This window comes from Sinocyclocheilus grahami, unplaced genomic scaffold (genome assembly GCF_001515645.1).
Source record: "Sinocyclocheilus grahami isolate Dianchi unplaced genomic scaffold, SAMN03320097.WGS_v1.1 scaffold614.1, whole genome shotgun sequence".
NCBI lineage: Eukaryota > Metazoa > Chordata > Actinopteri > Cypriniformes > Cyprinidae > Sinocyclocheilus > Sinocyclocheilus grahami.
In genome coordinates, this window is record NW_015505793.1 from 452,470 (window position 1) to 478,456 (window position 25,987).

Genomic DNA, 25,987 nt, shown 5'->3' on the forward strand with positions numbered 1-25,987 from the left:
TATATGACTGCAACAGGAGCGAGTGCTAAACAAGAGCCAGTCAAAATAGCCATTCTGCTACACACTATTGGAAAAGAGGCGTTGGAGGTGTATAATACACTCGCCGTCAATTTAGTTGATGAAGAGAACGAGACGATGGAAGACGTGCTCACAGCATTAAGAGCCTACTGCAGCCCACAAAAAAACGTGTTTGAGAGGCACCAATTCTGGTCTCATCCCATGGCAGATGGCATTACAGTGGACAGATTCATCACAGAGCTGAGACAAAAAAGCAAAGACTGTGACTTTGGCCCAAGTGAGAATGACATGCTCAGAGATAAGCTGGTGTTTCGTATAACAAACCCTTCTCTGAAAGAAAGATTACTTCGCGAAAATTACTTGTCATTGCACAGAGCTATCGAAATGCAGAGCAACTGAGCTAGCTAAAACACAGATAGAGGCCATGCAAAATGCTGCAGTTGTCCAAGACTCTCAAGTAAATGCTATAGAAAAAGCGACAGAATATAGAAAACCAGGTGCAAGAAGTAAGAGCAACAAGAAGCCAATTACACGAAACTGTCGCAGATGTAGAAAGAGCCATGAGCCACGCCAATGCCCAGCCTTCGGAGCAGTATGCCATAAGTGAGGCAAAAATAACCATTTCTCCAAGGTATGCCATGCAGTCATTCGCAACAATAGCAGAGCAAAAACTGCACAGCATAAAGAGTGAAACAGAGTCCATGTACATTGGCACACTAACACATGCTCAAGCGCATGAGACGGAACACACGAAAGACAGTGTGTGGTACACAACAGCCACCATCCGAGGCGTAGAGATAAGATTCAAACTAGACACAGGTGCAGAGGCAAATGTGCTACCTGCATCCATTGTCCAGAGGATTCCTGGTCCAATTAAGCCACAGCCTACATCAACGGTGTTAGTAGCATTCGGGGGAACGCACTCCATCCCGAAAGGCGTTGTGTCACTGAAATGTAAGACCGACAAAGCCACAGCCACATTACAGTTTTATGTGTCCGATCAAACAGACATGCCAATTCTCAGCAGAGCAGCATGTGAGCAACTACAGCTGGTGAAAAGGATTGAACTGCTTGCAAAAAACTCTGCGTCAACCAAAGAAGAGTTGGTCAACATGTATCCATCAGTTTTCACAGGGCTAGGTGTGTTCCCAGGAGTTCATCATATATATGTTGACCCAACAGTCATGCCTGTAATCCATGGATGCAGAAATATTCCACTATTTGTGTGTGACAAGTTGAAAGAAACACTTCGAGATCTTGTGCATAGAGGTGTCATATCCCCTGTAACTGAGCCCACAGAACGGGTAAACAGCCTCGTTATCACAGAAAAGAAGAACGGTTTACTGAGGGTATGTTTTGACCCTCGTGATCTGAACAAAGCCATAAAACGCCAGCACTATTCCATTCCCACTCCTGAAGATGTGTGTAGCAATCTGGCTGGAAAGTCTATTTTTACCATTCTCGACGAAAAAGACGGTTACTGGCAAATTAAGTTGGATGAGCCGTCCTCAAAACTATGCACTTTCAACTCACCTTGGGGCAGATATCGTTTTCTGAGACTCCCATTTGGCATCAAGTCAGCAAGTGAGGTGTTTCAGCAGAAAAACTGCAAGACTTTTGGTGACATACAAGGAGTACACATCATTGCTGATGCCATGATCATTGCTGCCTCATCGGTGCAGGAGCATGATGAAATCCTTGATAAGGTCATGGAGAGAGCAAGAGCGGCCAAGGTGATATTTAATAGTGATAAGATCCAGTTCAAGGTCAATATTGTGAAATACATGGGACACATTGTCACACCAGACGGATTGCGACCTGACGAGGCAAAGGTGAGGGCGATCATCAACATGCCACCCCTAGAGGATAAACAAGGCCTACAACATCTACTTGGTATGACTAAGTATTTAGCGCAGTACATCCCGAATGAAGCTTCGCTCACAGCGCCCCTAAGACAGCTGCTGAGGAAGGCAGTGGAATTCCCATCATAGCACTGCTTTAGAGAGTTTGAAGTCCGCTCTCTCACGAGCACCTGTGCTGAGGTTCTATGATCACAAAAAAACACTAACAATACAGGCAGACTCGTCGAAAGATGGCTTGGGAGCTTGTCTTCTGCAAGAGGGCCACCCTGCGTGTTATGCATCACGAGCACTCACTGACACTGAGCAAAGATATGCTCAAATAGAGAAAGAGTTACTCACCATACTCTTTGCAGCAAGGAAGTTTCATCAGTACATATATGGCAAGGCAGTGATGGTGCAATCAGATCATAAGCCCCTCGAGAACATCATGCAGAAACAGCTGTGCAAGGCCCCTGCACGATTGCAGCGAATGCTCCTATAGCTGCAAAAGTATGAACTGAACATTGCATATACACCAGGCAAGCACGTGCATATTGCTGATACGCTATCCCGTGCAACCGCAAGTAGAGAGACTGATGAAGGTGGAGACCTCTATGATGAGAAAGTTGTGCATGGCTTGGAGGCCACGGAGGTCCACACACACTTCAACAATTGAAAGAGGCCACTGCAGCAGACCGAGTGTTGCAAGATCTGTATGAAAAGGTAGAGACTGGCTGGCCACAGAAAAGACGCAGCGTAAACAGCAACCTACATAGCTACTGGCCTATGCGACAAAAAATTAGCATGCAGAACGGCATTGTAATGGTAGGAGACAAGATAATCATACCTCACAGCTTCAAAAAAGTCATCTTAGAGAAGCTACACATAGCTCATCAAGGTATCCAGCGAACAAAGGCCAAAGCAAGAAAATCCCTCTACTGGCCTGGAATGGCGCGAGACATAGAGATGATGGTGGAGAAATGTGCACCGTGTCAACAAGTCCAGCCACGACAACAAAAAGAGCCTCTGATCACTCATGATATTCCAGAACTACCATGGATGAAGGTTGGAGCAGATATCTTCGAGCTGAGTCCTATCTATTGCTAGTGGACTATTTAACAAAATATCCAGAGGTACTGAACATACCAGACAAATCAGGCCACACGGTAATACAAAAAATTTAATCAGTCTTTGTCAGACATGGCATCCCGAAAGAATTAGGGAGTGACAATGTTCCATTTGCCAGTTACGAAATTAAGTCATTTGCGGCATCATGGGACTTCAAGCTCACATTCTCCAGTCCAGGATACCCTCAGTCCAATGTACTTGCGGAAAGAGCCATAAAAACTGTTAAACATGCATTGAAGAAAGCGTTGCAAACTGGCACAGACCCACATCTAGTGCTACTGTCACTAAGAAATACACCAGTGTCAGGCTTGAATGAATCTCCTGCACAAATGTTAATGGGTAGAGTCCTGCGGAGCACAATCCCATGCTCTAGTGCTGTGCTCCAACAGTCGACCCCACAACACATACACAAAAGGCTGGTGGATTTGCAATCTTGAATGCGGCATCAGCATAACTGCAATGCTAAGACGCTACCTGAGCTGGCTCCAGGATCCACAGTACATATGCCGACCAGACGTGGATGGGCGCCCGCTGTAGTGAAGCACCAGAGAGATGAGCCTCGGTCTTATACGGTGCAAACGCCAGCAGGAAAAACATTCAGGAGAAACAGACGGCACTTGAGAAAGATACATCAGAGTCTGTGCAAAGGTGTTGATCCTGATGAACTTTCAAAGGATTCTCAAAGTAATTTGAATGGATTATTAATGTTCATAGTGCCCACTGTTGAGTAAATATATGGTATGGTGTTTAGTGAGTTAAATGTTAAGTCAAAGTTTGATAGTCTTGAATATATATATGGGGAGATTTGAGTGCAGCAGTTTGAATGTAAGAGCCATGTCTGAGTTTGTTTTAAAAAAAGGGTGATGTGGTGGATTTGGTTTGCCACTCTGTGTTTGATTAAGCTGACTTGTGTGTTGTGTTGTATTATTACATTTTCTATCTTTGATATCAATACCGTTTATATAAGATCTCTTTTTTAAATGTTGATTGCTTAGATTCACTAAATCCCTTTAAAAGTCTCACAAATCCTGCTGTTATTGCATCAATTACAATACTATATTCACGCGGAGGTATTGGAATACCAAATTTCTAAAAAAAATTCAGTATATGTAAGTAAATATCCTTCATTATTTATCAACTGTGAGACCATTAGAATACCATTTTAACCCAATTGGTAAAGACAATTGATTTGTTCTTATATTTAACATATTTATTTTTTGTGTTTCGTCAATACCTTGTGCAACATTTTTTATATGAGAAAGAAAATTTGATCTATGGCTACTTTGTTCAGAATATAGTTTTTTATAGAATTCTTCCACAAAATCAGAAATTGTTTTAGGATCTTCGGATATCTGCTCATTAATTTTAAGTTTATATATATTATTAACACTAACATTTCTTTGTTCTAAATTATGAAAATATTTGGAATTCCTTTCAACATGTTCTATCCACTTCCGTCTAGAACGAATGAAGGCTCCCCGTGCCAAATTTTGATAGATATTATTCAATTCAGATTGTAATTCAATTAACATATTAATATCAGATTGCGTTTGCTCGTCCTTTTCATAAATTTCTTATTATTTTGTCTCATTATTTTTTCCTTAGATAATTCTTTTCCCCTTTTGATGGCCATATTACGGATCTGAAATTTTGTATAGTCCCAATGTTTGCCATATATTTGATCTTTTTTGATCTTTTTTGGCTTTTGACAAATTTTCATTTATAATTTGTATGGCTTTTCCTTTGAATAATTTATCACTCAAAAGTGTATTATTTAATTTCCAATAATTTGGTTTAAATTTAATTGATCTATTCCTTATGCATAACAGAGGGTTCTATATTTGTTTCTACCACACTATCTAATAAATAATTTGAAATAAGCCAAAAATCAATCCTGGACCTCATAGATAAATCTTTGTTGTTCCAAGTGAACTGGATTTGATGTGGATTTTTTTGTCTCCACACATCACAACAGTTTAAGTGCAAACAGAGATTATTAAATTCTCCATAAATGCCTCTTAAGGATCTTTGAGGATGACAGTCTTTAATAGGGTCATTAATGCAGTTCCAATCACCCCCAAATATTAGTTTAGCATTAACAAAATAATTTAATTTTTCTTCAAATTCAGCAAAAAGAAGTGTGTTTCTTTGGCTGTTATTATGACCATATATATTACCTAAAATAAAAATATCCTCCATAAATTCACCAACTAAAATTATCTGAGTCATGAACTACATTTTTCAGGATTTCCCCCTGAAAGGAGCCCTTTGATATAGCAACACCCGCTGATTTACTTTTTCCATAAGACATCCATATATTGTCTCCCCACTGATTTTTCCAAAAATTAAAATCTGAGGCTAAAGCATGTGAAGCCTGAGCGATGTATTGGTGTGATGTAAAAATGAACGAGAGTCAGTAAAAGAAGCAGCTTGTGGCTCACGGTCTCACAGTGTGTTTATTAGACATAGAAATAAGACATGCACCATTCGGACAAACAGATAAAGGACACAAGAATATAACAAAAGGGAAAGAGCACTTTTAGATAAACGACAATAATAGATGGCACTCATGGAGGTAGTAAAACATAGTTCTTTATGAACTGCAGGATTGCTTGTTATAAAGATTTCAATGCAAAAGGAAAGGCAGTAGAGCTGACTAGTTCTGTCAATGGTAAGTTTATGATAATGTAAGAAAAGTAGTTTAATTGTTTTGCCACTTGCTTGAGCAAATTAATATATAAATCTAGAAGTAAATGCAAAAGTAAAAAGCATTGAATAATGTGTTGCTTATATTTATTGTGTTTAAACATGTCTGTGAAAGATTGTATTACTGTACTGTGTAAAAAAAGAATCACAATGCTGAAAAGGCATTTCCAGTGGCAATGTTTGGATTTGAAATCAAAATAATGGATAAATGTTGTATTTGTGGTAAACAGCCACGGATCAGTAGCGGACTCCTGTGTGAAAGCTGCTTCCCCTCTCACAAGAGTCACCTAAGAGGGGAATTCACCCCATTTAAAAAAAAATGAAATTCAGGCCCTGAATAAATGTCTAAAATCCTGATTGGAGTATCAATATAAATAGTTATAAATTATAAAAAGAAGGCTTTACAAGATCGGTGATCAGTATCGGCAGTTACTGCTTTCTGTGATCGGCAATCGGTGATCGGCCTCAAAAACCCTGATCGGAGAAACCCCTAACAAATATATATTCATATAATCCATTGTGTAAACATCAAATATCCCCATTTGTGTCTGAGATCTAGTTCATCTTCTGGTCTGTAAATCTTCATACTGCAATAACAGAACACAGTATATTAGAGCTGTGCAGTACAGCAGGTTAGCAAGCAAATATGATTGAATATGGAGATTATTTATAGGATTTTAATTTGTATGAACCATTATAAATAGATTTTCTACAGTTACTCACAAATGCTCATAATTACCTCATATGCTGGTGGAGGTGCACTTGGGACTGGACCGTAGTTTGGTGGAGGTGCAGCTGAGACCTGGTCATAGGCTGGTGGAGGTAGAGTTGGTACTGGACTGTAATTTGGCAGAGGTGCAGGTGGGACTAAGTCATGTGCTGCTAGCAGCATGTACATGACTGAACTAACGGACTGTACCACTGCAGAGGAGTCCGGCTGGCCCATTAGCACAATATGGTTGACAGGCAAATCTGCGTTCATATAACTGACCTCAACATGTCTTGACTGAGAGAGGACCAACATTATATTTGTTACACATCTATCCGATTCATTTTTTTCAAGATGAGAAAGATCTTGTTGAGGTTTACCTTTGGTCTGCAGCAACAGGAACAGGAGGTTAAAGCAACAGGAACAGAGAAGATGAAGATGAGAGTATCACAGGCCAGAAGCAGAAAGCAGGACACACCCTGATTAAATAATAGACACAAAGTGATTATGAACTAAAATAGGAATATGAATCAAAAACCGGTTGCCAGATCTAAACAGTGTAGAGGATGGGCTATGTCACATTGTTGTAGACTATCAGCATCACAACATATAAGCATTTTCATCTAAGTCTGGTAAAACAAGAAATCATTTTAATCTAGACATATGTATCTTGTACATGTGTGAGCTTTACAGCAACCACTTACCCAAATGTAATAAAAGTGAAAGCGGAGAGACAGAGCAGCTGCTGCAGCATTTAGATAGCTGAGCATTTGTGAGGATTTGACCTATAGTACAGAAGATCTGGTTTGAAATAAAACCCATGAAACTCCCCTTATCTAAAATTATTACAAGTTTTTTAAAACTGACACTAACCAGACACGGTTTACATGTGCTTGCTGCCGAGACTGTAATAACTGCAGTTAAAGTGAACTGTAGAACAGAAACGGAACAGAATTCAGTATTTGTTCACTGTATAATGTTGTACTGATATTGAAATGATTGACTTACACTGATTGGTGACCAGAGAAGAAAAAAACTCTCATTCCAGACTGTCAAACAGAGTCCCAATAAGGCTAAAAATATTTCCAAAATCTGTGAGACAAAAACATAAGATATAGTGCCTGTTTCTTCATACTCACTGAATACTTCTCTTGATGCGGAACAGTGTGTTTTTACCCCCAAAGCCAGTGGCTTGGTCGTCAGGAACTTGGAGACTTCATACTGCTGTTGCTGGTATACTGGCGTGGCTATCATCACATCAGAGGGTTTTGGCATCTTTGAAAATAAATAGAGTATCTTATCTTTGCACGTCTTTCTTGTCAGCCAAAGCTAATTGATTGTCAAGAAACCAGGTTTCACTGATCACTCTTTCATTCTTGGAGCTGGGAATCAAGATTTACCTGAAGAGTTGCTTAACAACAATGTGAAAGTGTTACTACGGAGTTGAAGAATGCTGAGAGCTGCAACATTATCCTGCCAGTCACAAACATACCAGTGTCACATGACCACAGAATGCTGGTCTGAATATCAGCACGACTGTAATATGGTCACGAAGCCACAGGTGGCCGCAGATGTGATGATATATACAGAACAGCATGATTGCTGTTAACTGAATATGTGATATTGCTTTTATATAACAGTTCATTAAACAACGAGTTGATTAGCCTAGGTTGAGTTGAATATACATAGCTGGCTGTTTCTTCAGCTTTGGACACTCTACGTCCCAGCAGGAGTAAATTATTATTAAATCAGATTTAAATTTTTATCATATTAGAAAATGTGCCAAAATGTGCCTAAAGTTAAACCAGGGCCAAGGACAGTCCAGGCTGGTGCTGGTCCATCCAATCAACATTACCAGCATATACTAATAGCCTATGGTCTGGGGAAAAGTGGCAAAATAAGTGTGTATACATAGTTTATAAAGTGTATTTTTACAAACTGATATAACATAATGTTTATTTATTCACATTTGTAACAAATCCACTTTAACCATAGCCTTGCGGTCTATGGTTAAAAAGTGTATGCAAAATAAATGGATGACAAGGAAATTAAACAGAAACTTTTCCAGCATTAGCTGGAAAAGTCTCTCTATTTCTCTCTCTCTCATAGTTTTCAGTCTAGTGATGGGACATATTAGAAAATGTGCCAAAATGTGCCTAAAGTTAAACCAGGGCCAAGGACAGTCCAGGCTGGTGCTGGTCCATCCAATCAACATTACCAGAATATACTAATAGCCTATGGTCTGGGGAAAAGTGGCAAAATAAGTGTGTATACATAGTTTATAAAGTGTATTTTTACAAACTGATATAACATAATGTTTATTTATTCACATTTGTAACAAATCCACTTTAACCATAGCCTTGCGGTCTATGGTTAAAAAGTGTATGCAAAATAAATGGATGACAAGGAAATTAAACAGAAACTTTTCCAGTATTAGCTGGAAAAGTCTCTCTATTTCTCTCTCTCTCATAGTTTTCAGTCTAGTGGATTCTGGCTCTTTTTAGGGATCCGGATCATTTGGCTTTGCTCAGCAAAAAGAACCGGCTCTTTTAAGGGATCCGGATCATTTGGCTTAGCTCAGCAAAAAGAACCGGCTCTTTCGGCTCCCAAAGAATCTCTTTATTTAATACCACTTCTGGCTTTTATAATTCAGCCAAATTTGTCAATGTTTTGACCTATGTCTGGTATGTTTGCACAAATATAACTAAATTATTCAAAGTAATTAAACTTAATCTTTAAATAAATAAAAATGAAATACTATTACAGAACGTTATTACACAGATTGCACAGGTACATCTTTAAGATGTCTGCTAAAGAGCTCTTGATCTGGGAAACCTCTGCTGTGTAAAAACATCTGATAAACCTCTTAGAAAATGCAGATTTACATGTACATTCTAAATCATAAACATTTTCAAAACATTTTTTAAACATTGATTTAACATCTGATATGAACATATGATCATATCACATTACTTCAGAGTTATGTGCCCTCTAGAAGCTTGCATTCTGCAAGTGAACGGCGTATTATTGTGCCATCTAAAAGAGGCACAAAATCACTTTCACAGACCTTTTCATTAACTCTTCCCTCCTGGTGGAATGACCTGCCCAACTCAATCTGAGTCCTTAACCATCTTCAAGAAATGACTAAAAACACTGTTCCACCTTTATTTGACCCTCTAACTCGAACACTTTCTATTCTATTTTAATTCTACTTTATCTATATTTATCTTCTTTTTTTATTTAAAAATTTTTATTTAAAAAAACAACATAAAAACCAAAAACACTAGCTTTCTATTTTTTCTATTCTACTTGTTTTTCTTTGTGTGTGTGTGTGTGTGTACATGTGTGTGTGTATAATATATATATATATATATACACCTTGCTACATGTACTGCGGTAGGCTAACTGAGACTTGTCATTTGCACTTATATATTGTTGCTCTTTTGTAGTTTTAGCTGCTTTTATTGTCCTCAGTTGTAAGTCGCTTTGGATAAAAGTGTCTGCTAAATGACTAAAGGTAAATGTAAACATATTGCAGATGAGCAAACACTCTAAAAAATACATCTTGCAGATGTAAATGCAGACATTAAATAGATGTGATATATCAGGGTGTGCTCTCAGGGTAGTGAACTATCCCAAACACAAACTATCATAAATCATACTCAAAATGTAACATGGTGCGCCATATAACAGATAAAAACTAAATTACAGTGTGCAAAGCACAACCATCGAACACAGTTGAATTGTTAACCCTGTGACATTGTGCACGTGTGTTGATGTTGAATCTGTTGATGTGTGTGTGTGTGTGTGTGCGTGCGACCAATCGTGAGCGAGAATCATCATGTACACATCAAAGCAACATAAAGTCCCTTTGACACAAGTCAGTACATGAAGTGTGTGTGGATAACAAGCAGTGTGGCAAAAATCATCCCATTAGTTTGTCTTGTATTAAGAAAGTAAAAAAAAAACTTGTCTTAGAAAACGGCCCTCAGATGGGATCCGACTCATATCGTTCACTTTATGGAGCCGACTCGTTCGCTAACGTCTCATCACTATTTCAGTCACATGCCTGTCTCGAAGACCCGGAGGGCAAAACGTCTATACAACTGCGGCACAAGCCTGTCAATTTTCCTTCTGTTTTCTAAGCCTCAAATATTTAGATCAACCTGTCCAAAGAAAGAAAAGAAAAAAGACGTGAACAAAATACAAGTTTTGGCCATTTGTGATCCATACCTAAAGCACCCGCCACGATATTCCAATCCCTAAAACAGCGGGACATTCTAAAATGTTTAATGTGAAAAACACAACGTTAAAGTGCCTTAATGTGTTCCTTATAGAAATGTTGGGGTTGGCTAGAGATGATCAAACCTCTATTTAGCCTATAGCCAATATCTTTTCATAGCGTCAGATGACAGTCTCTGTGAGTGAGTTATTAAATCATTCAGCCAAGTGATTCATTCATTCAGTTGCGAAACACTACTACTGTGTGTTGCTTAACTCTGCGATAGCCTACCGTCTGTTGATTCAGCTTTGATCGGAACTGTTTAGTGAAGCACAATTATAAACAGAGGAATCAGCTATATCAAATTTAGAGATTGAACAGATACATGTACGATAGAGTGAACATGAAACGCCTAGGTTTCAAAGGTGAAACCTGTGTATTTTTATGGAAAAGAAGTTGAAAGGGTACTGGAGTACAAGTATCTTGGAACTATCTTTGATACTACTTTAAAGTTCCAGAAGAGCACAGAGGCCATTATTAAGAAAGTGAATCAAAGAATGTACACTCTTAGGAAATTGAACTCTTTCTGTGTACAAAAAAACATACTGAGAACTTGTTATACTACTTTTATTGAGAGTATCTTGAGTTTTTCTTTTTTATGCTGGTACTCTTCACTCTCTCTTAGAAATAAGAATCGTTTGCAGACGATCATCAAAAATCAGTATCCATGAAAATGTTCACGTGTGCATAGGATTCTGATTTGTACACAACATTTATGGTTCATTGTATAGGCCTATTTATTTTAATGTATGTTTTGCAAACACCACACACAAGGATTTTTTTAAGCTTTCAGTGCACACATTCAGCTTTGTATGTAATGAAAAAAATATTATATTTCGTTTTGTTTTTTTATAAAGTGAATTTAGAAAAATATTTGGAGCATTTTTTGTTCGTTAAATGTAATTTATTTTTTAAGTAACGGCCAGCAGCAGACAGTGAATTGATCATAGCCTATGGTGAGCATGATTTGACCAAGTACAACATGTTCCTGGATCAACAAGGATCATCATTCCAATCAACCAATCAGAATTGAGAGATAACTTTTCAGGAAATGTCAGTTTTAGGCTTACAATCAGGATTAGGCGCTTCTACACCCTTGTTAATCAGCTATCATTTCCCTGATTTTAGGAATAAATTATGGGTACGGTTAGGTTTAGGGGTGGGGATTGGGTTAAGTCTGTATTTTTGGACTGTAATGTTGATCCAGGATCAACAAAAGCTGTTGATCCAGGAACATGTCTTACTTGGCAAAATCACGGCGACCCATAGCCTATATGTTGGATCAATTTAGCCTTGTCAAATCATCACAACTTGCCTAAAATAAAATCTATATATAAAAGATTTCAAGCATATCACAATGTTAGTTTAAATGTTTAACCTATAGGCTATAAATGTGCGCTGTTAGACGCATATCCAATCGTTTGTGCTGAGAATTTAAGCTAAAGCGCGCCAGCGCGATCACTTGCATTTTTTCTAACAGTGGAAACAACTTAAATACGCAGTCGATTTTGCTCCTAAATGTAAGAGTAATACATCATTCTAAATTGTAAAGGGGCTAGTTTTATTTGTGTGTACTCACAATATCAACAAAACGTTGTGCTTTTATAAAATAAAGAAAACAAACGCTTTCTGCCGTCTCGGTCTTGAGCAGGAGCGCTTCACAATGAATTATTTATTAGCCTATTTTTTTATCCATGCAGCAAATGCTTTAAAACAGCTTTAAAATTATTTTATTACATTCCAGACGCTTTTTTCACTATACATTTTACGGGTAGCTTGAATGTAAAACATGGTCATGAATTCGTTGTATTCCCATTTGTAAAATAGCCAACAAATTAATTGTTGTAGGCTAACCCGATCTCATGAAAGTGCGTATAGCACGATTTTCTACTTCTATTTGGCGTAATAGGCCTATTTCTATGCAAAAATTGACTTTGGCATGCAAAAGACTGATAAATTCATAATGAATGGCATGGCTGGTTCAGTCGACAGAAATACCGGACACACAGGCCTATAATAACTGCTGAAATGTTTGTGGGGCAAATCTCAGGTCAGTCTGAGCACTCATGGTACGCACAGTGCGTACAGCCGTACACCTGCAGGCGCCACTGTTCCCATCCCTACTGTATGCACAACCCACACAAAGCCAAAAGTGAAATGATCCAATATGCTCCATACGGCATACGGTAACAGACGCCTTTTTTGTCAATGGAGGAGAGGCTATTCTTCAACATATTTGCAATCAAGTATTCATTTTGGATTGATGTATTTTTACAGTTCACAACGAAACAGTGCTGAATTATAAAAAGAAATCAGAGACAATTTTACGTAACCTAGTTTCTTCCTCATGTTAATTGTGTTTCATTCAGTCCAGGTGTGTCTCGTCATCCCCTCATTAAGTTGATTACATAAGCTCTGTTCTGTTCTGTTTGCTTTGTCCGGTGTCTAATGTCTTCTGGTTATCTGTTTGTGCTACATGGATTCTTATGTTTGATCATTAAAGACGGAAATTTGAGTTTATCCCTACGTCTCCTCATTCCTTGCCGTAGCAGCAATGGTGACAGAACACCGGACCAAGAACAGTCGAGGACCCTACCAGACTGTTTCTTCGTGCCGTCCTCCTCTCCGCCGTGGCCCATCTGTCCACTGGCTCCGCCGGGCTCCCTCGTCCCTCCGGCTCCGCCTTGGTCTGTTGTCGACCATCCTGCGCCTCGGGACTCCACTCCTCTGGCTGTGCCTCGTCCCTCCATCCCTCTGGCTCCGTCAGGCTCCTCCATCCCTTCAGCTCCTCCTCAGTCCTCTGTCGCTCCAGCTCTACCGTGGCCATCTGGATCCCCGCCTCCACCTCGGTCGCCGGCGCCATCTGCTCTGCCTTGGATCCTCCCCGTCGCCCTGGCTCATCTGCTCTCCGTCTCCGTCTCCGCCTCGGGCTCATCCGCCACCTGCTCCGCCGCTGTTGGTTGGCCCCCTGGAATCGTCGGTCCTTCCTCCTCCATGGCTCCTCCCTCCGTCGGCTCCACCGTGGGTCGCCGTCATGGTTGTGGCCTGGGTCCTGCTTGGCTCCTCCTGCTCCAAGCCCCTCCTGTCTCCTTCCTGGCTCCTCTCTCCTTCCCGGGTGCCCATACCCCCCCTCTGATGTTCTACGACGCAACTACTTCCAGGAGGGGGGCGATATGTCTGTGTGTGTTTTTGCTCCCCATGTGCTCTCTGTAACCTAGTTTCTCCCTCATGTTAATTGTGTTTCATTGAGTCCAGGTGTGTCTCGTCATGCCCTCGTTAAGTTGATTACATAAGCTCTGTTCTGTTTGCTTTGTCCGATGTCTAATGTCTTCTGGTTGCCTGTTTGTGCTACGTGGATTCCTCTGTTTGATCATTAAAGATGGAAATTTGAGTTTATTCCTACGTCTCCTCGTTCCTTGCTCCTCGCCGTAGCAGCAATCGTGACAGTGACAGGCAGGATTTAGTTTACGGTACTTCTCAATCATTTCAATGGTATCCGCAAATAGTGATTGGCTGTTGCACAACTCTGACAGCAATTCACTGACATCAAGGTTGTGTTGTGATTGGTTATCAGATCACAAGTGGATTCAGATTCGACATTAAGTTTATTATTATTTTTACTATTATTATTTTTTTTAAATATAGTTACATTTATTGGGTTAAAAGCACTGTGATTACATAAGTAACCTCAATTCCCTGAGATAAGGCTAAGAGCATTAACACGCTATGGGGAAACTCCTGTTTACTCTGATACTGAAGCCTGATTTGACTACTTTCGTGTAGCTGCACGAACCAATGGCTCTCTCGACTGCTATATAAGTCGGCTCTGAGAGCCATTTCATCAATTCATTTCAGAAATTGTTCAACTGAAATGACAGTTGTCAGCTCGCGTGCAGCCTTATAGCACGGCAGCCTACGCAACGCTTGTTCCCTTATCTCCGGGAACCGAGATTACTTAAGTAACCGGAGCGCTCCCTTTTGAACGGTCTCTCCCAGAACGAAGCCGCTCTGTACCTATACTGAGGGCTCCTGTAAGCATGAGCTAAAAATGAGACCCAAGCCGCTTGGCTGAGAATGTCATAAAACGACCTTTCCCACTTACTAAGGGGGTTAAGGCAGATTAAACAGACAAAATCAGTGCCGGCAGGGATGTCCAAGTTATAAAATCTGGTGAAGGTAGACGACGACGATCCGTGAGAGGAGAAAGGTGAGACTCAGTCTTGGTGAGCGCAGCCTCTGTGTGGGCACTGCCCAGACAGACGATGCACTCACTGTGCCCATCTGAGCCACACTCAGTGCGACATTTGCAACAATGTCATAGTAGAAATTTGCTCAGAAATATGCTCTTTTAAAAGCCGGATGGCCACAGGGTAAGCTTCTTCTGCTGCTGGTGGATTCTTCTCACGTTGGTGAGCAGGAGGCTGAGCTTCTTTCTTATCTTCAGCTTCTAGCTTGCAGAGTCAGTGAGGAAATGATCTTTGTCACTGAAGGGAAATTCTGGCAATCATCTTGTGCCTCTGGTGATCCCTCCCCGCACAGATTTTTCTTCATTGTCGCTGATTCCATCCAGCACAGAGTCAGCCGGCTCCACCAAGGCTCCCTGCCCTATTGGCTCCACCTGGGATAGACATCCTCACAGCTGGCTGATACTCTGGCTCCACCTCAGGTGCTTGTCGCTGCAGCTCCGCCTAGGGCACTGGATCCTGCGGTGTCCTCAGGTCTCGTCATTGCCTCAGCTTTACCTGGGTCTCCACATCTCTTGGCTCCATCACTGGCAGTCAGGACACTAACTCCACCCTGGTTCCTCCCGCCATCAATTCCACTGTGGGCCTTTGCACTACCTGTGCTCTGGGCTTCCACCTGCTTCATCCTGTCATCTCCTCCTCCGTGGTTCCTCCCACCATCAGCTCCTCCATGGTTCTTCCCTCCGTCTGCTTTATTGTTTTGGTTTGCTATTCCAGCTGCTCCAACATGGTGGTTTCCAACCCTGACTGCTCCACTTTGGTACCCTGCTCCAGTCCTGTCCCCTTCCCCCATTACTCCTCCTAGACCTGGCCCTCTATCCTTCCCCTGGTCTGCCTCTGCACCATCAACCTCCTGAACTGTTCTGTCACAAATTCTCTGTGTTTGTGTCCATGGACCTTTATTCTGGTATTCTTTTGTCCTGTTTTGCCTGTGTTCAGTTCCATTGTGTTTAGTTTAGTTCCTGTTTCCTTTGTTGCCATAGTTATTCATTGTTCAACTAATTTGAGTCTCACCTGTCTCTCTTTACCACTGTGTATTTATTCCCTCAGTTTCTTCAGTTCTGTGCCCGGTATTTGTTGTGCGTAGCATGCTTTTTCACTTGTGTTTCAGTTTTTTGGATTACCTGAGTTTGCTTTGTTTAATAAACTATGCTACTTATGTATAACTTCACCAATTTTCATCTCCATTGGACATTAAATGCGACAATATTACTATTAAGAAATATTTTATTTCTTCCATTAAAGTCAATTTTGGTAAAATCTGTTAGAGACAAAAGGTAAACAAAAAGAACTCTAAAAGCTGTAATTTCAGTGCATTTTGTCTATCTACAGAATATTCTTGAGGTTTCTCACATATTTATGTAACCATTGCAATGCCTCATGTTTCCTCCCAGACTCATGCTCTGCTCTCACAGACAGATGCGGTTACCAGGCAACCACTCTTGTAGCTGTATCAGTATGAGGCTGGAGTGGGGGGTTGCTGCTCAATGTGATGATGAGCTGCTCTCCCACTGGCCACAAATCCCTGACCAGTGACACGATTGGATGACAGCACGTCACTCAGCATCTCTGTGTCTCCCTCTCTGTGATATGCTTTGGAGGAGGAGTCTATGCAGCAGAACAGACAGAATTTTACCCCTCCCTCATCCTTTTGGACAAACATCAGTATGCCTACGCACAAGTCCAGCTGTCATGTGTTTACCTCTTATATCAGGAAAACCCAACAGGAATGAATTGACCGGTAGAGTCCTCCGGGTCTAGATGCATCCAAACTGAGGCAAGACATTCTGTTTTTTTCCTGAGTGTTTTTTTTTGTGGAGTTTATATTCTGTAGAGTGTCATCAGCCTCTTCATGTGGACTTACCGCTCACAAACCCCATGACGCTTTGCAGCAGACCTTCATGCTGATGGATGAAAAATGGATGGTGTGTTGCTCATCCATCAAACAAACACAAACCTTCACAGACTCCTTTTGTACAAACCAACACAGAAATGGAACTGAATGAATATATCAGCATCTGAACACAACTGTTAGCACAGCGATGTGACAGAAGGTAAAAGAGTGTTTTTGTAAGTACGTCTTGTTTTTCATTTGAATTTTCCTTTTTGTTCATGCTGTCTGAATGTTTACATGCATAAGTGTTCTTTGTGGTCCTCTTTAATGGCCATTTAATGCTTCTGGACCAGATGGAGATGTTTGTGTATATGTGTGGCAGATCTGGGATATCCCCCCCTGATGTTTATATTGATGTAGAAGAAGATTAGATCCACTAATCTCAAATCTAGGCCCACATTAACACATCAAAACCATTCTGTAGATCTGCATGATTGTGTTCATCTCAGCTGGCACTCTTGTGACCTGCATGTTTGAATATCAGCGTCTGGAATCGTTCCAACAGAGGAGAGAGTCTCTCTGGCAGACATCAAAACACCGGTAGCATGTTGAAACCCTTCCACTCACATTTTAACGCTCATCATGAGACTCCGCCTCTTTGCAGGATTGGTAGAGCTGCAGCCCCGCCCTTGGTTCCGTCCCAGAATGCTGAGCCCGGTTCTCTGTTCAGATCTCGCAGCCTTGGAGCCAGAGTACACAGAGGGTAACACACACACACACACACACACACACACAATCATACGCTACAAACTCTCACAGTAGCTACACTGTCAGTCAAAAGTTTGAACACACTTGACTGAATTTGTTTCTTGTAAGGCTTTGCTGAAATGCTTGAAATTAGTTTTGTAGACAATGATAAACTTCTTTATATGAAGCAGTCAACAAAGTGGCAACTACTTCAATACTGTTTACAACCATCCCATGATGCACCTCATGACGTTTTGTGAGATAGCAAGTGTACAGCAGTTATTTTAATATCAGATACTATTATAGTTTTTAATAGTTTTAAATATTTTTTATATTTTCATTTTCATTTAATCTTATTTAAAATTGTACTGATTTTGTTGTGTTTTTGTCATTTTTTGTGTATTTTCATTTATTTTTATTTCAGTTTTTTATAAGTAATTGTAGTACATAAAGTTATATTGAATGAAAATGAGAAATGTTTCCTTAACAACTAGCTGAAATTAAATAATTATATATATTTTTATTTCCGTTAATGTTTATTTTATTTCAAGTAACATTTTTTTTTACACACACAATCATACGCTACAAACTCTCACAGTAGCTACACTGTCAGTCAAAAGTTTGAACACACTTGACTGAATTTGTTTCTTGTAAGGCTTTGCTGAAATGCTTGAAATTAGTTTTGTAGACAATGATAAACTTCTTTATATGAAGCAGTCAACAAAGTGGCAACTACTTCAATACTGTTTACAACCATCCCATGATGCACCTCATGACGTTTTGTGAGATAGCAAGTGTACAGCAGTTATTTTAATATCAGATACTATTATAGTTTTTAATAGTTTTAAATATTTTTTATATTTTCATTTTCATTTAATCTTATTTAAAATTGTAGTGATTTTGTTGTGTTTTTGTCATTTTTTGTGTATTTTCATTTATTTTTATTTCAGTTTTTTATAAGTAATTGTAGTACATAAAGTTATATTGAATGAAAATGAGAAATGTTTCCTTAACAACTAGCTGAAATTAAATAATTATATATTTTTATTTCCGTTAATGTTTATTTTATTTCAAGTAACATTTTTTTTTTATTTCTGGTATTAGTTTCAGTTAAATATAATAACCCTGGTTTACAGATATAAGAAAAAGATATAGAAAAAGAAAGTCAAATGATCATTCTGATTTAACAATTTGATTAATACCTAATTTCCATATTTTCATTTGTGCTAATTCATAGTTTTGATGTCTTTCCCATAATTTTAAAATGTCTAATAAAAATATGAAATGTCCAAACTTTTGACTAGTGATGGAACTAATAGTGACACTCTTTGTCCTTTGTATTTGTGTTCACAAACAAAGTGAACGTGCGCACCTTGGCATTAATGATGTTTTTGGATTCATATTAAAATACAAATATTGCATTAGTTTACTTTGGCAAAGCAGTGTTTGACTGAGAGGCACATCTGATCTTAAACAATAACTAGAGGCCTATGCAAGTTTTTACCAAAACAAAAAGTGAAATCTATTTATTTTTCAATCTTGTCTGTGATCCAGCGGATGTCATCTCTACGGTGGAGTTCAACCAGACTGGAGAGTTCTTGGCCACGGGAGATAAGGGTGGGAGGGTTGTCATCTTTCAGAGAGAACCACAGGTCAGACAAATCTCTGACAAACACATTTTTTATGCTTCCCTTTTTCACAAACTTCCTATTGAAACAGGAAGCTAAATGGGTCGAACTGAAGCATTTTTTGGTTTTCTTTCTTTCTCTTTCAGTCAGTAACTTTCAGTTTACATCACAGTAACACCATTATATTCTTGCTGTTGTGATTTGGAGGCAGGTGATGTTTATAATACAGTGGGAGGAGACATTCTCATTCTTGAGAATATTTTATTAGACAAAACTTTCTAAACACCCCTCAGTGCAAAATATTTTTTTTCCCCCCAGAAGATGAATGATACAAGAGCCGAATGAATGTCTGGTTAAATAACTTGTAAAATCATTCTTACGTATATCGTCACATTTGCCAGTTTATGTAAGAATGGTTTTATGAATGATTTACACCGAAATTCATTCCCCTCATGATGTGCATATCTTGTTTACGCTTATGTTTTGCATTCAGATGATCTAAAAGCGCGCAAAACCATAATGTTTGATTTAGATTTCACGCATGGGCCTTTTATTATAATTAAATTACTTTATATACATGTAATTTTATATTGTTTTTATTTTACTATGTATAGTACACTATATTTATTATAATGAATAATGTTTTAACATTATAATATTTACATAGTTCAACCTATTATTACAATATTTACTCAAATATCTTAATACAGGGAGTAAGCAGCAAAATTAAGATAAAAACAAATCATGGACCCTTTTCACAGATGCTTTTCCACATTTAATAACATTGTGAATCTTTTTTACATTTCCATTCTTACAAATATTAAAGTGCATTTACAAAACTATACTTTGTGTTATATTACCTTTAAAATTAAATTACATAAAACTAGTTAAAGCCGCTGCGTGAGAATTTCTAAAACTCTCAGTATTTTTCCCCCTCTTTTTGGAGAGTCATAGAAATGCTATTTTGATTTTTTTTTTTCTGTTGGTGCAAATGGGAATTAATTGTGGACAGTTCATTCACTGATGAAAAAAAAAATGTCACTACTTTCTGTAATCTTGTCCCCTTACCTCTCTCTTTTAGGGCGAATATAATGTTTATAGTACATTTCAGAGTCATGAGCCTGAGTTCGATTACCTGAAAAGTTTGGAGATTGAAGAGAAAATCAATAAGATTCGCTGGCTGCCTCCGCATAACCCCGCCCACTTCCTCCTCTCCACCAATGGTAAGAGCTGAAAACACTTGCTAATATAACTTTATATAGCACAATGCCAAAACACAGTGCTGTTTCTTTAAGAATATCATACTTTTTGTGTTTCTTGTCAGATAAGACCGTGAAGCTATGGAAGGTGAGTGAGAAAGACAAGCGAGCAGAAGGCTACAATCTGAGAGACGAGGAGGGCAGACTGAAGGACCTCTCTACAATCACCACTCTACAGGTGTGCAGCATTTCTCCTTCTGTTTTCTTTTGGTTCTTCTTATTACCTGATGAGAGTTTCTGGACTGTCTAGGTCCCTGTCCTGCGGCCGATGGATCTCCTGGTGGAGGCGTCCCCACGGCGTGTTTTTGCTAACGCACATGCATATCACATCAACTCCATCAGTGTCAACAGTGACTGTGAAACATACCTGTCTGCCGACGATCTGAGAATTAACCTGTGGCATCTCAACATCACTGACCGCAGCTTCAGTATCCGCATGCGTCTTACTGTAAGATAGAACTACACAGAGACATATGGGATTTTGTAATTATGTCATTTAAAGGCGCAGTAAGCGATTTCTGAGAATTGATATTTGAAATCACCAAAACAAACATGCCCCTACCCAAAAGAATCAAACCCCTATCTTGCTTTTTACTAATTTATGAACATTACGCACCTCCCACATCACTACTGGACACGCCCCTTACTGGTGATTGGCTATGAGTGTGTTTTGGTGCTCAGTCCGATCCACTTTCAACAGCGTCTCTCAGAAATCGCTTACTGCACCTTTAAGCAAAACTAGATTTTGAAAATGTAATGCTAGAGTGTTTTTGGGTGGTTACCAGGGCATTGCTATACAGTTGCTAAGTGCTTTTAGTGGCTTTTAACATGTTGGGCACCAGACAATATCTTTTCAGAAGGAATACAGAAGAAAACATTTTGCTAAGACACTTTTTTGTTAATAATGAAGGCCAGTTTACACAGAGAGTGATGACTATAATGATAGCTATAACCATAGATGTTTATAGATTCCTCATTAGCATCTGTTTCTATGGGCCGCTATGTGTAAGCCGTCTACCATACTGAACCAGTCAAAGCCGTAAACAATTAAGAGCAAGTTGACTGCGTGTGCAACCGTAGTTATATGCATGTATGATTTTCTGTATGTGCAGTAGACTTCAGTGGATGATTTTGCTACACTAACACAATACATGACAAAGCTGTTAGCTAACACGACATTCAAAAGTTACCACAGTTTAAAAATGACATTGTGAATCTTTTTTACATTTCCATTCTTACAAATATTAAAGTGCATTTACAAAACTATACTTTGTGTTATATTACCTTTAAAATTAAATTACATAAAACTAGTTAAAGCCGCTGCGTGAGAATTTCTAAAACTCTCAGTATTTTTTCCCCCTCTTTTTGGAGAGTCATAGAAATGCTATTTTGATTTTTTTTTTCTGTTGGTGCAAATGGGAATTAATTGTGGACAGTTCATTCACTGATGAAAAAAAAAATGTCACTACTTTCTGTAATCTTGTCCCCTTACCGCTCTCTTTTAGGGCGAATATAATGTTTATAGTACATTTCAGAGTCATGAGCCTGAGGGCTTTTAACATGTTGGGCACCAGACAATATCTTTTCAGAAGGAATACAGAAGAAAACATTTTGCTAAGACACTTTTTTGTTAATAATGAAGGCCAGTTTACACAGAGAGTGATGACTATAATGATAGCTATAACCATAGATGTTTATAGATTCCTCATTAGCATCTGTTTCTATGGGCCGCTATGTGTAAGCCGTCTACCATACTGAACCAGTCAAAGCCGTAAACAATTAAGAGCAAGTTGACTGCGTGTGCAACCGTAGTTATATGCATGTATGATTTTCTGTATGTGCAGTAGACTTCAGTGGATGATTTTGCTACACTAACACAATACATGACAAAGCTGTTAGCTAACACGACATTCAAAAGTTACCACAGTTTAAAAATGTGTAATATTGAGTTAATACATATAAAAACACAAACCAACACATTCTCACCTGTGAAAGGTTATCCCATTTCTTCTGAATTTAAATCCAGGTGGTTTTTACAACCAGAGGCTGCACAATGTTGAGGCCTGTCAGTGGATGATTTTGCTACACTAACACAATACATGACAAAGCTGTTAGCTAACACGACATTAAAAAGTTACCACAGTTTAAAAATGTGTAATATTGAGTTAATACATATAAAAACACAAACCAACACATTCTCACCTGTGAAAGGTTATCCCATTTATTCTGAATTTAAATCCAGGTGGTTTTTACAACCAGAGGCTGCACAATGTTGAGGCCTGTCGGGAAACTCATACGTTTTTACTGTGTGACGACATGTTTACCGTTACAAGATGGCCGATGCATAATGTGTCTGGAGTGGTTGAATGTAGAATCTATGTATAGATATCTATGGCTATATTACAAACCATTGGATGATAATGTTCTGTTTATTTTAAACACACGCTCCAGTTTTATGTCTGTTGCTTTAAATGCGCGAGCTCTTTAAAGTCAAGTGGATTCTGATTAGCATTTTCATCAGCTGGAAAAATCATTCTGATACTGGTTCTAACGATATTGTTGCTTTGTGTCAAAATCATAATACAGTAGAGTGGATCTCTATTCTCATAGAATTAGAATGGTTATTAAAACTTTATAGTGATAGTTATTGTTATAGTTATCATTCTTGGTGTGAACGGGCCTTGATTATGGAAGCCCATTTCTACCACTGAATAAAATCATTCTGATACTGGTTCTAACGATATTGTTGCTTTGTGTCATAATCATAATACAGTAGAGTGGATCTCTATTCTCATAGAATTAGAATGGTTATTAAAACTTTATAGTGATAGTTATTGTTATAGTTATCATTCTTGGTGTGAACGGGCCTTGATTATGGAAGCCCATTTCTACCACTGAATAAAAAATAAAACAACTTTTTATCACACAGTTCTGATTTTTTTCTCGCAATTGCGAGATTATTTCACAGAACCAGAATTGCAAGATATAAAAACACAATTGCAAGATAAAGTCAGAATTGCGTGATATAAACTCGCAATTGCGAGTTATAAAGTCAGAATTGTGAGATGAAAAGTTGCAATACCATTGTTTTTTTTTTCAGTGGGCAGACACAGGATTCCATGCTTAACAGTAAAGGGCCGTAAAAGTCGAAAAGATTCTGATTGTCTGTCAATGTTTTTATCATTCATCAGCTGGAAAAAAATCGCTCTGAAAAAGATTCTAACGATATAGTTTCAGAAATTACAGAAGTGGTGATATAAAATCTCAGAGTGTTGGGTTTCCTCAGTGAATTTCTGTCAGATATTGTGGATTTGAAGCCAGAAAACATGGAGGACCTCAGTGAGGTGATCACAGTGGCCGAGTTTCACCCTCACCACTGCCACCTGCTGGCCTTCAGCAGCAGCACAGGAACCACACGCCTCTGTGACATGAGAGCTCGCGCACTCTGTGACCAACATGCCAAACGTGAGCCACGCATACGCATGCAATACGAGATGATTCCGCCAAGCAGGACGTTTTCCTGGATGAACATACTTTGTTGGTCTTGAAACAACATTCCTGTCAACCATAACCATTAACTACACCTGAAATCAGAGTGTTGCTCCAAGACGTACAAGGATGTTGATTCAGGAACCTATCCACTAAAACACCCACAGTACAAGTCTTTTCAAAAGTCTGGGTTTTTAGGTTAAATAAAATGTATCTTAAATCACTAAAACTTTCAGATTTGGAACCCAATTTACCATTGTCAGTATTTATATGTGAGGTGGTTTACTTGTTATAGTATTGATGTCCTAGCACTTTATATTAAACTAAGGGTTTTTCTATTGTAATACCATGTGTGTATGTACAATCTCTATTAGTGTTTGAAGAGGCAGTGGATCCATCCCGGCGATCGTTCTTCTCCGAGATCGTTTCCTCAGTGTCAGACGTGAAGTTCAGTCATAGCGGCCGCTACCTGCTCACTAGAGATTACCTCACCGTTAAAGTCTGGGACCTCAACATGGAAAATAAACCAGTGGAAACATACCAGGTCTCTCACCTACTCACTCATTCACTCACACATTTACACAAGCCGAGGCCTCACAAAGTTCCAGGCCTCTCAGTGCATATGAAGCTGGTTTGGCCTCACTAAAAAAGAAAAGAAAAGAAAAAGTACCATGGCAATACTGCTTTTATTAAAAGTAAATATTACAAATGATTCAGCTATACCAATGTTGCTATTGTTAAATAAAGCTAAAACTAAAATCTAAAATATTTTATGTATATATATATATATATATCAAAATAATTGTTGTTAATTGAAATGAATTTAAAATAAAAGTAAATCTAAATATTACATAAAAAACGAACAGAAATACAATAAGTGTAAGTGCTAAAATGAATAAAACTAAAATTAAAATACATTAAAGCTAAATAGAAATAATTATAACAATAAAATTACTCAAATAAAAATGACAACTTGCTAAAAACTTAAAATAAAATGAAAATATAAAAATAACAGCTTGTTAAAATAATAAATACTATAATAGTATATAAATTATACTAAAATACATCCATATGCTGATTATATTATGTAAAATTAAGTAGATTTACCATAGATTTTAGTAAATTTTCTACATTTATATTATTATTGTCCTATTTTATTTTTATTTTTACTAGTGATTATATTTCAGATTTTTCTGTATTTTAGAGTAAAATCGTCTTTAAATAACTATAATTACCCAGGTCTTAAAGCATTTGAAACCTGGTAATTGCTGTTTTATATATATTATTACATTTTTCTGGGCTCCATGGAGGACTGTACAATATAAATAAATAAAACAATTTAAAAAATCAGGCAATAGTGAGGGCAGCCACAGTATATTTCTTTGAAAAATCTTTAAAAATACCTTTCATTCTCTATTGGAAAGCAGGAAAATTAGAGGTTTTACAGCTACAAGCAACATTCCTGTTATATGGTTATATACAGTGGGTACGGAAAGTATTCAGACCCCCTTAAATTTTTCACTCTTTGTTATATTGCAGCCATTTGCTCAAATCATTTAAGTTCATTTGTTTTCCTCATTAATGTACACACAGCACCCCATATTGACAGAAAAACACAGAATTGTTGACATTTTTGCAGATTTATTAAAAAAGAAAAACTGAAATATCACATGGTCCTAAGTATTCAGACCCTTTGCTGTGACACTCATATATTTAACTCAGGTGCTGTCCATTTCTTCTGATCATCCTTGAGATGGTTCTACACCTTCATTTGAGTCCAGCTGTGTTTGATTATACTGATTGGACTTGATTAGGAAATCCACACACCTGTCTATATAAGACCTTACAGCTCACAGTGCATGTCAGAGCAAATGAGAATCATGAGGTCAAAGGAACTGCCTGAAGAGCTCAGAGACAGAATTGTGGCAAGGCACAGATCTGGCCAAGGTTACAAAAAAAATTCTGCTGCACTTAAGGTTCCTAAGAGCACAGTGGCCTCCATAATCCTTAAATGGAAGACATTTGGGACGACCAGAACCCTTCCTAGAGCTGGCCATCCGGCCAAACTGAGCTATCGGGGGAGAAGAGCCCAAAGATCACTG

The 25,987-nt window shown here is 38.5% G+C and overlaps 2 protein-coding genes across 3 annotated transcripts in view; one reads left to right on the forward strand and one right to left on the reverse strand.

The window, feature by feature from the left end:
- Window positions 1–6,172: 6,172 nt before the first annotated feature.
- On the reverse strand, window positions 6,173–13,680 carry LOC107557671 (uncharacterized). Its single transcript, XM_016241157.1, has 8 exons — window positions 13,627–13,680; window positions 7,579–7,677; window positions 7,411–7,494; window positions 7,276–7,332; window positions 7,107–7,187; window positions 6,783–6,881; window positions 6,433–6,699; window positions 6,173–6,280 (listed from the first exon to the last, which is right to left on the reverse strand). Exons 1-8 carry the CDS (start codon window positions 13,678–13,680, stop codon window positions 6,254–6,256), a joined length of 768 nt encoding a protein of 255 aa, XP_016096643.1. The 3' UTR covers window positions 6,173–6,253.
- A 2,910-nt stretch (window positions 13,681–16,590) lies between these two features.
- The window catches only part of ppp2r2cb (protein phosphatase 2, regulatory subunit B, gamma b), a 10,514-nt gene continuing 1,117 nt past the window's right edge, over window positions 16,591–25,987 (forward strand). Inside the window, exons 1-8 of one of the 2 annotated variants that reach the window (XM_016241178.1) lie at window positions 16,591–16,998; window positions 17,427–17,525; window positions 19,064–19,161; window positions 20,219–20,360; window positions 20,462–20,574; window positions 20,647–20,824; window positions 23,697–23,861; window positions 24,260–24,429. In XM_016241178.1, coding sequence (XP_016096664.1) covers window positions 17,468–17,525; window positions 19,064–19,161; window positions 20,219–20,360; window positions 20,462–20,574; window positions 20,647–20,824; window positions 23,697–23,861; window positions 24,260–24,429 — 924 coding nt within the window. In that variant the 5' untranslated portion in view covers window positions 16,591–16,998; window positions 17,427–17,467. The remainder of the gene's footprint in view (window positions 16,999–17,426; window positions 17,526–19,063; window positions 19,162–20,218; window positions 20,361–20,461; window positions 20,575–20,646; window positions 20,825–23,696; window positions 23,862–24,259; window positions 24,430–25,987) is intronic. The other variant, XM_016241179.1, reaches the window with a different exon arrangement.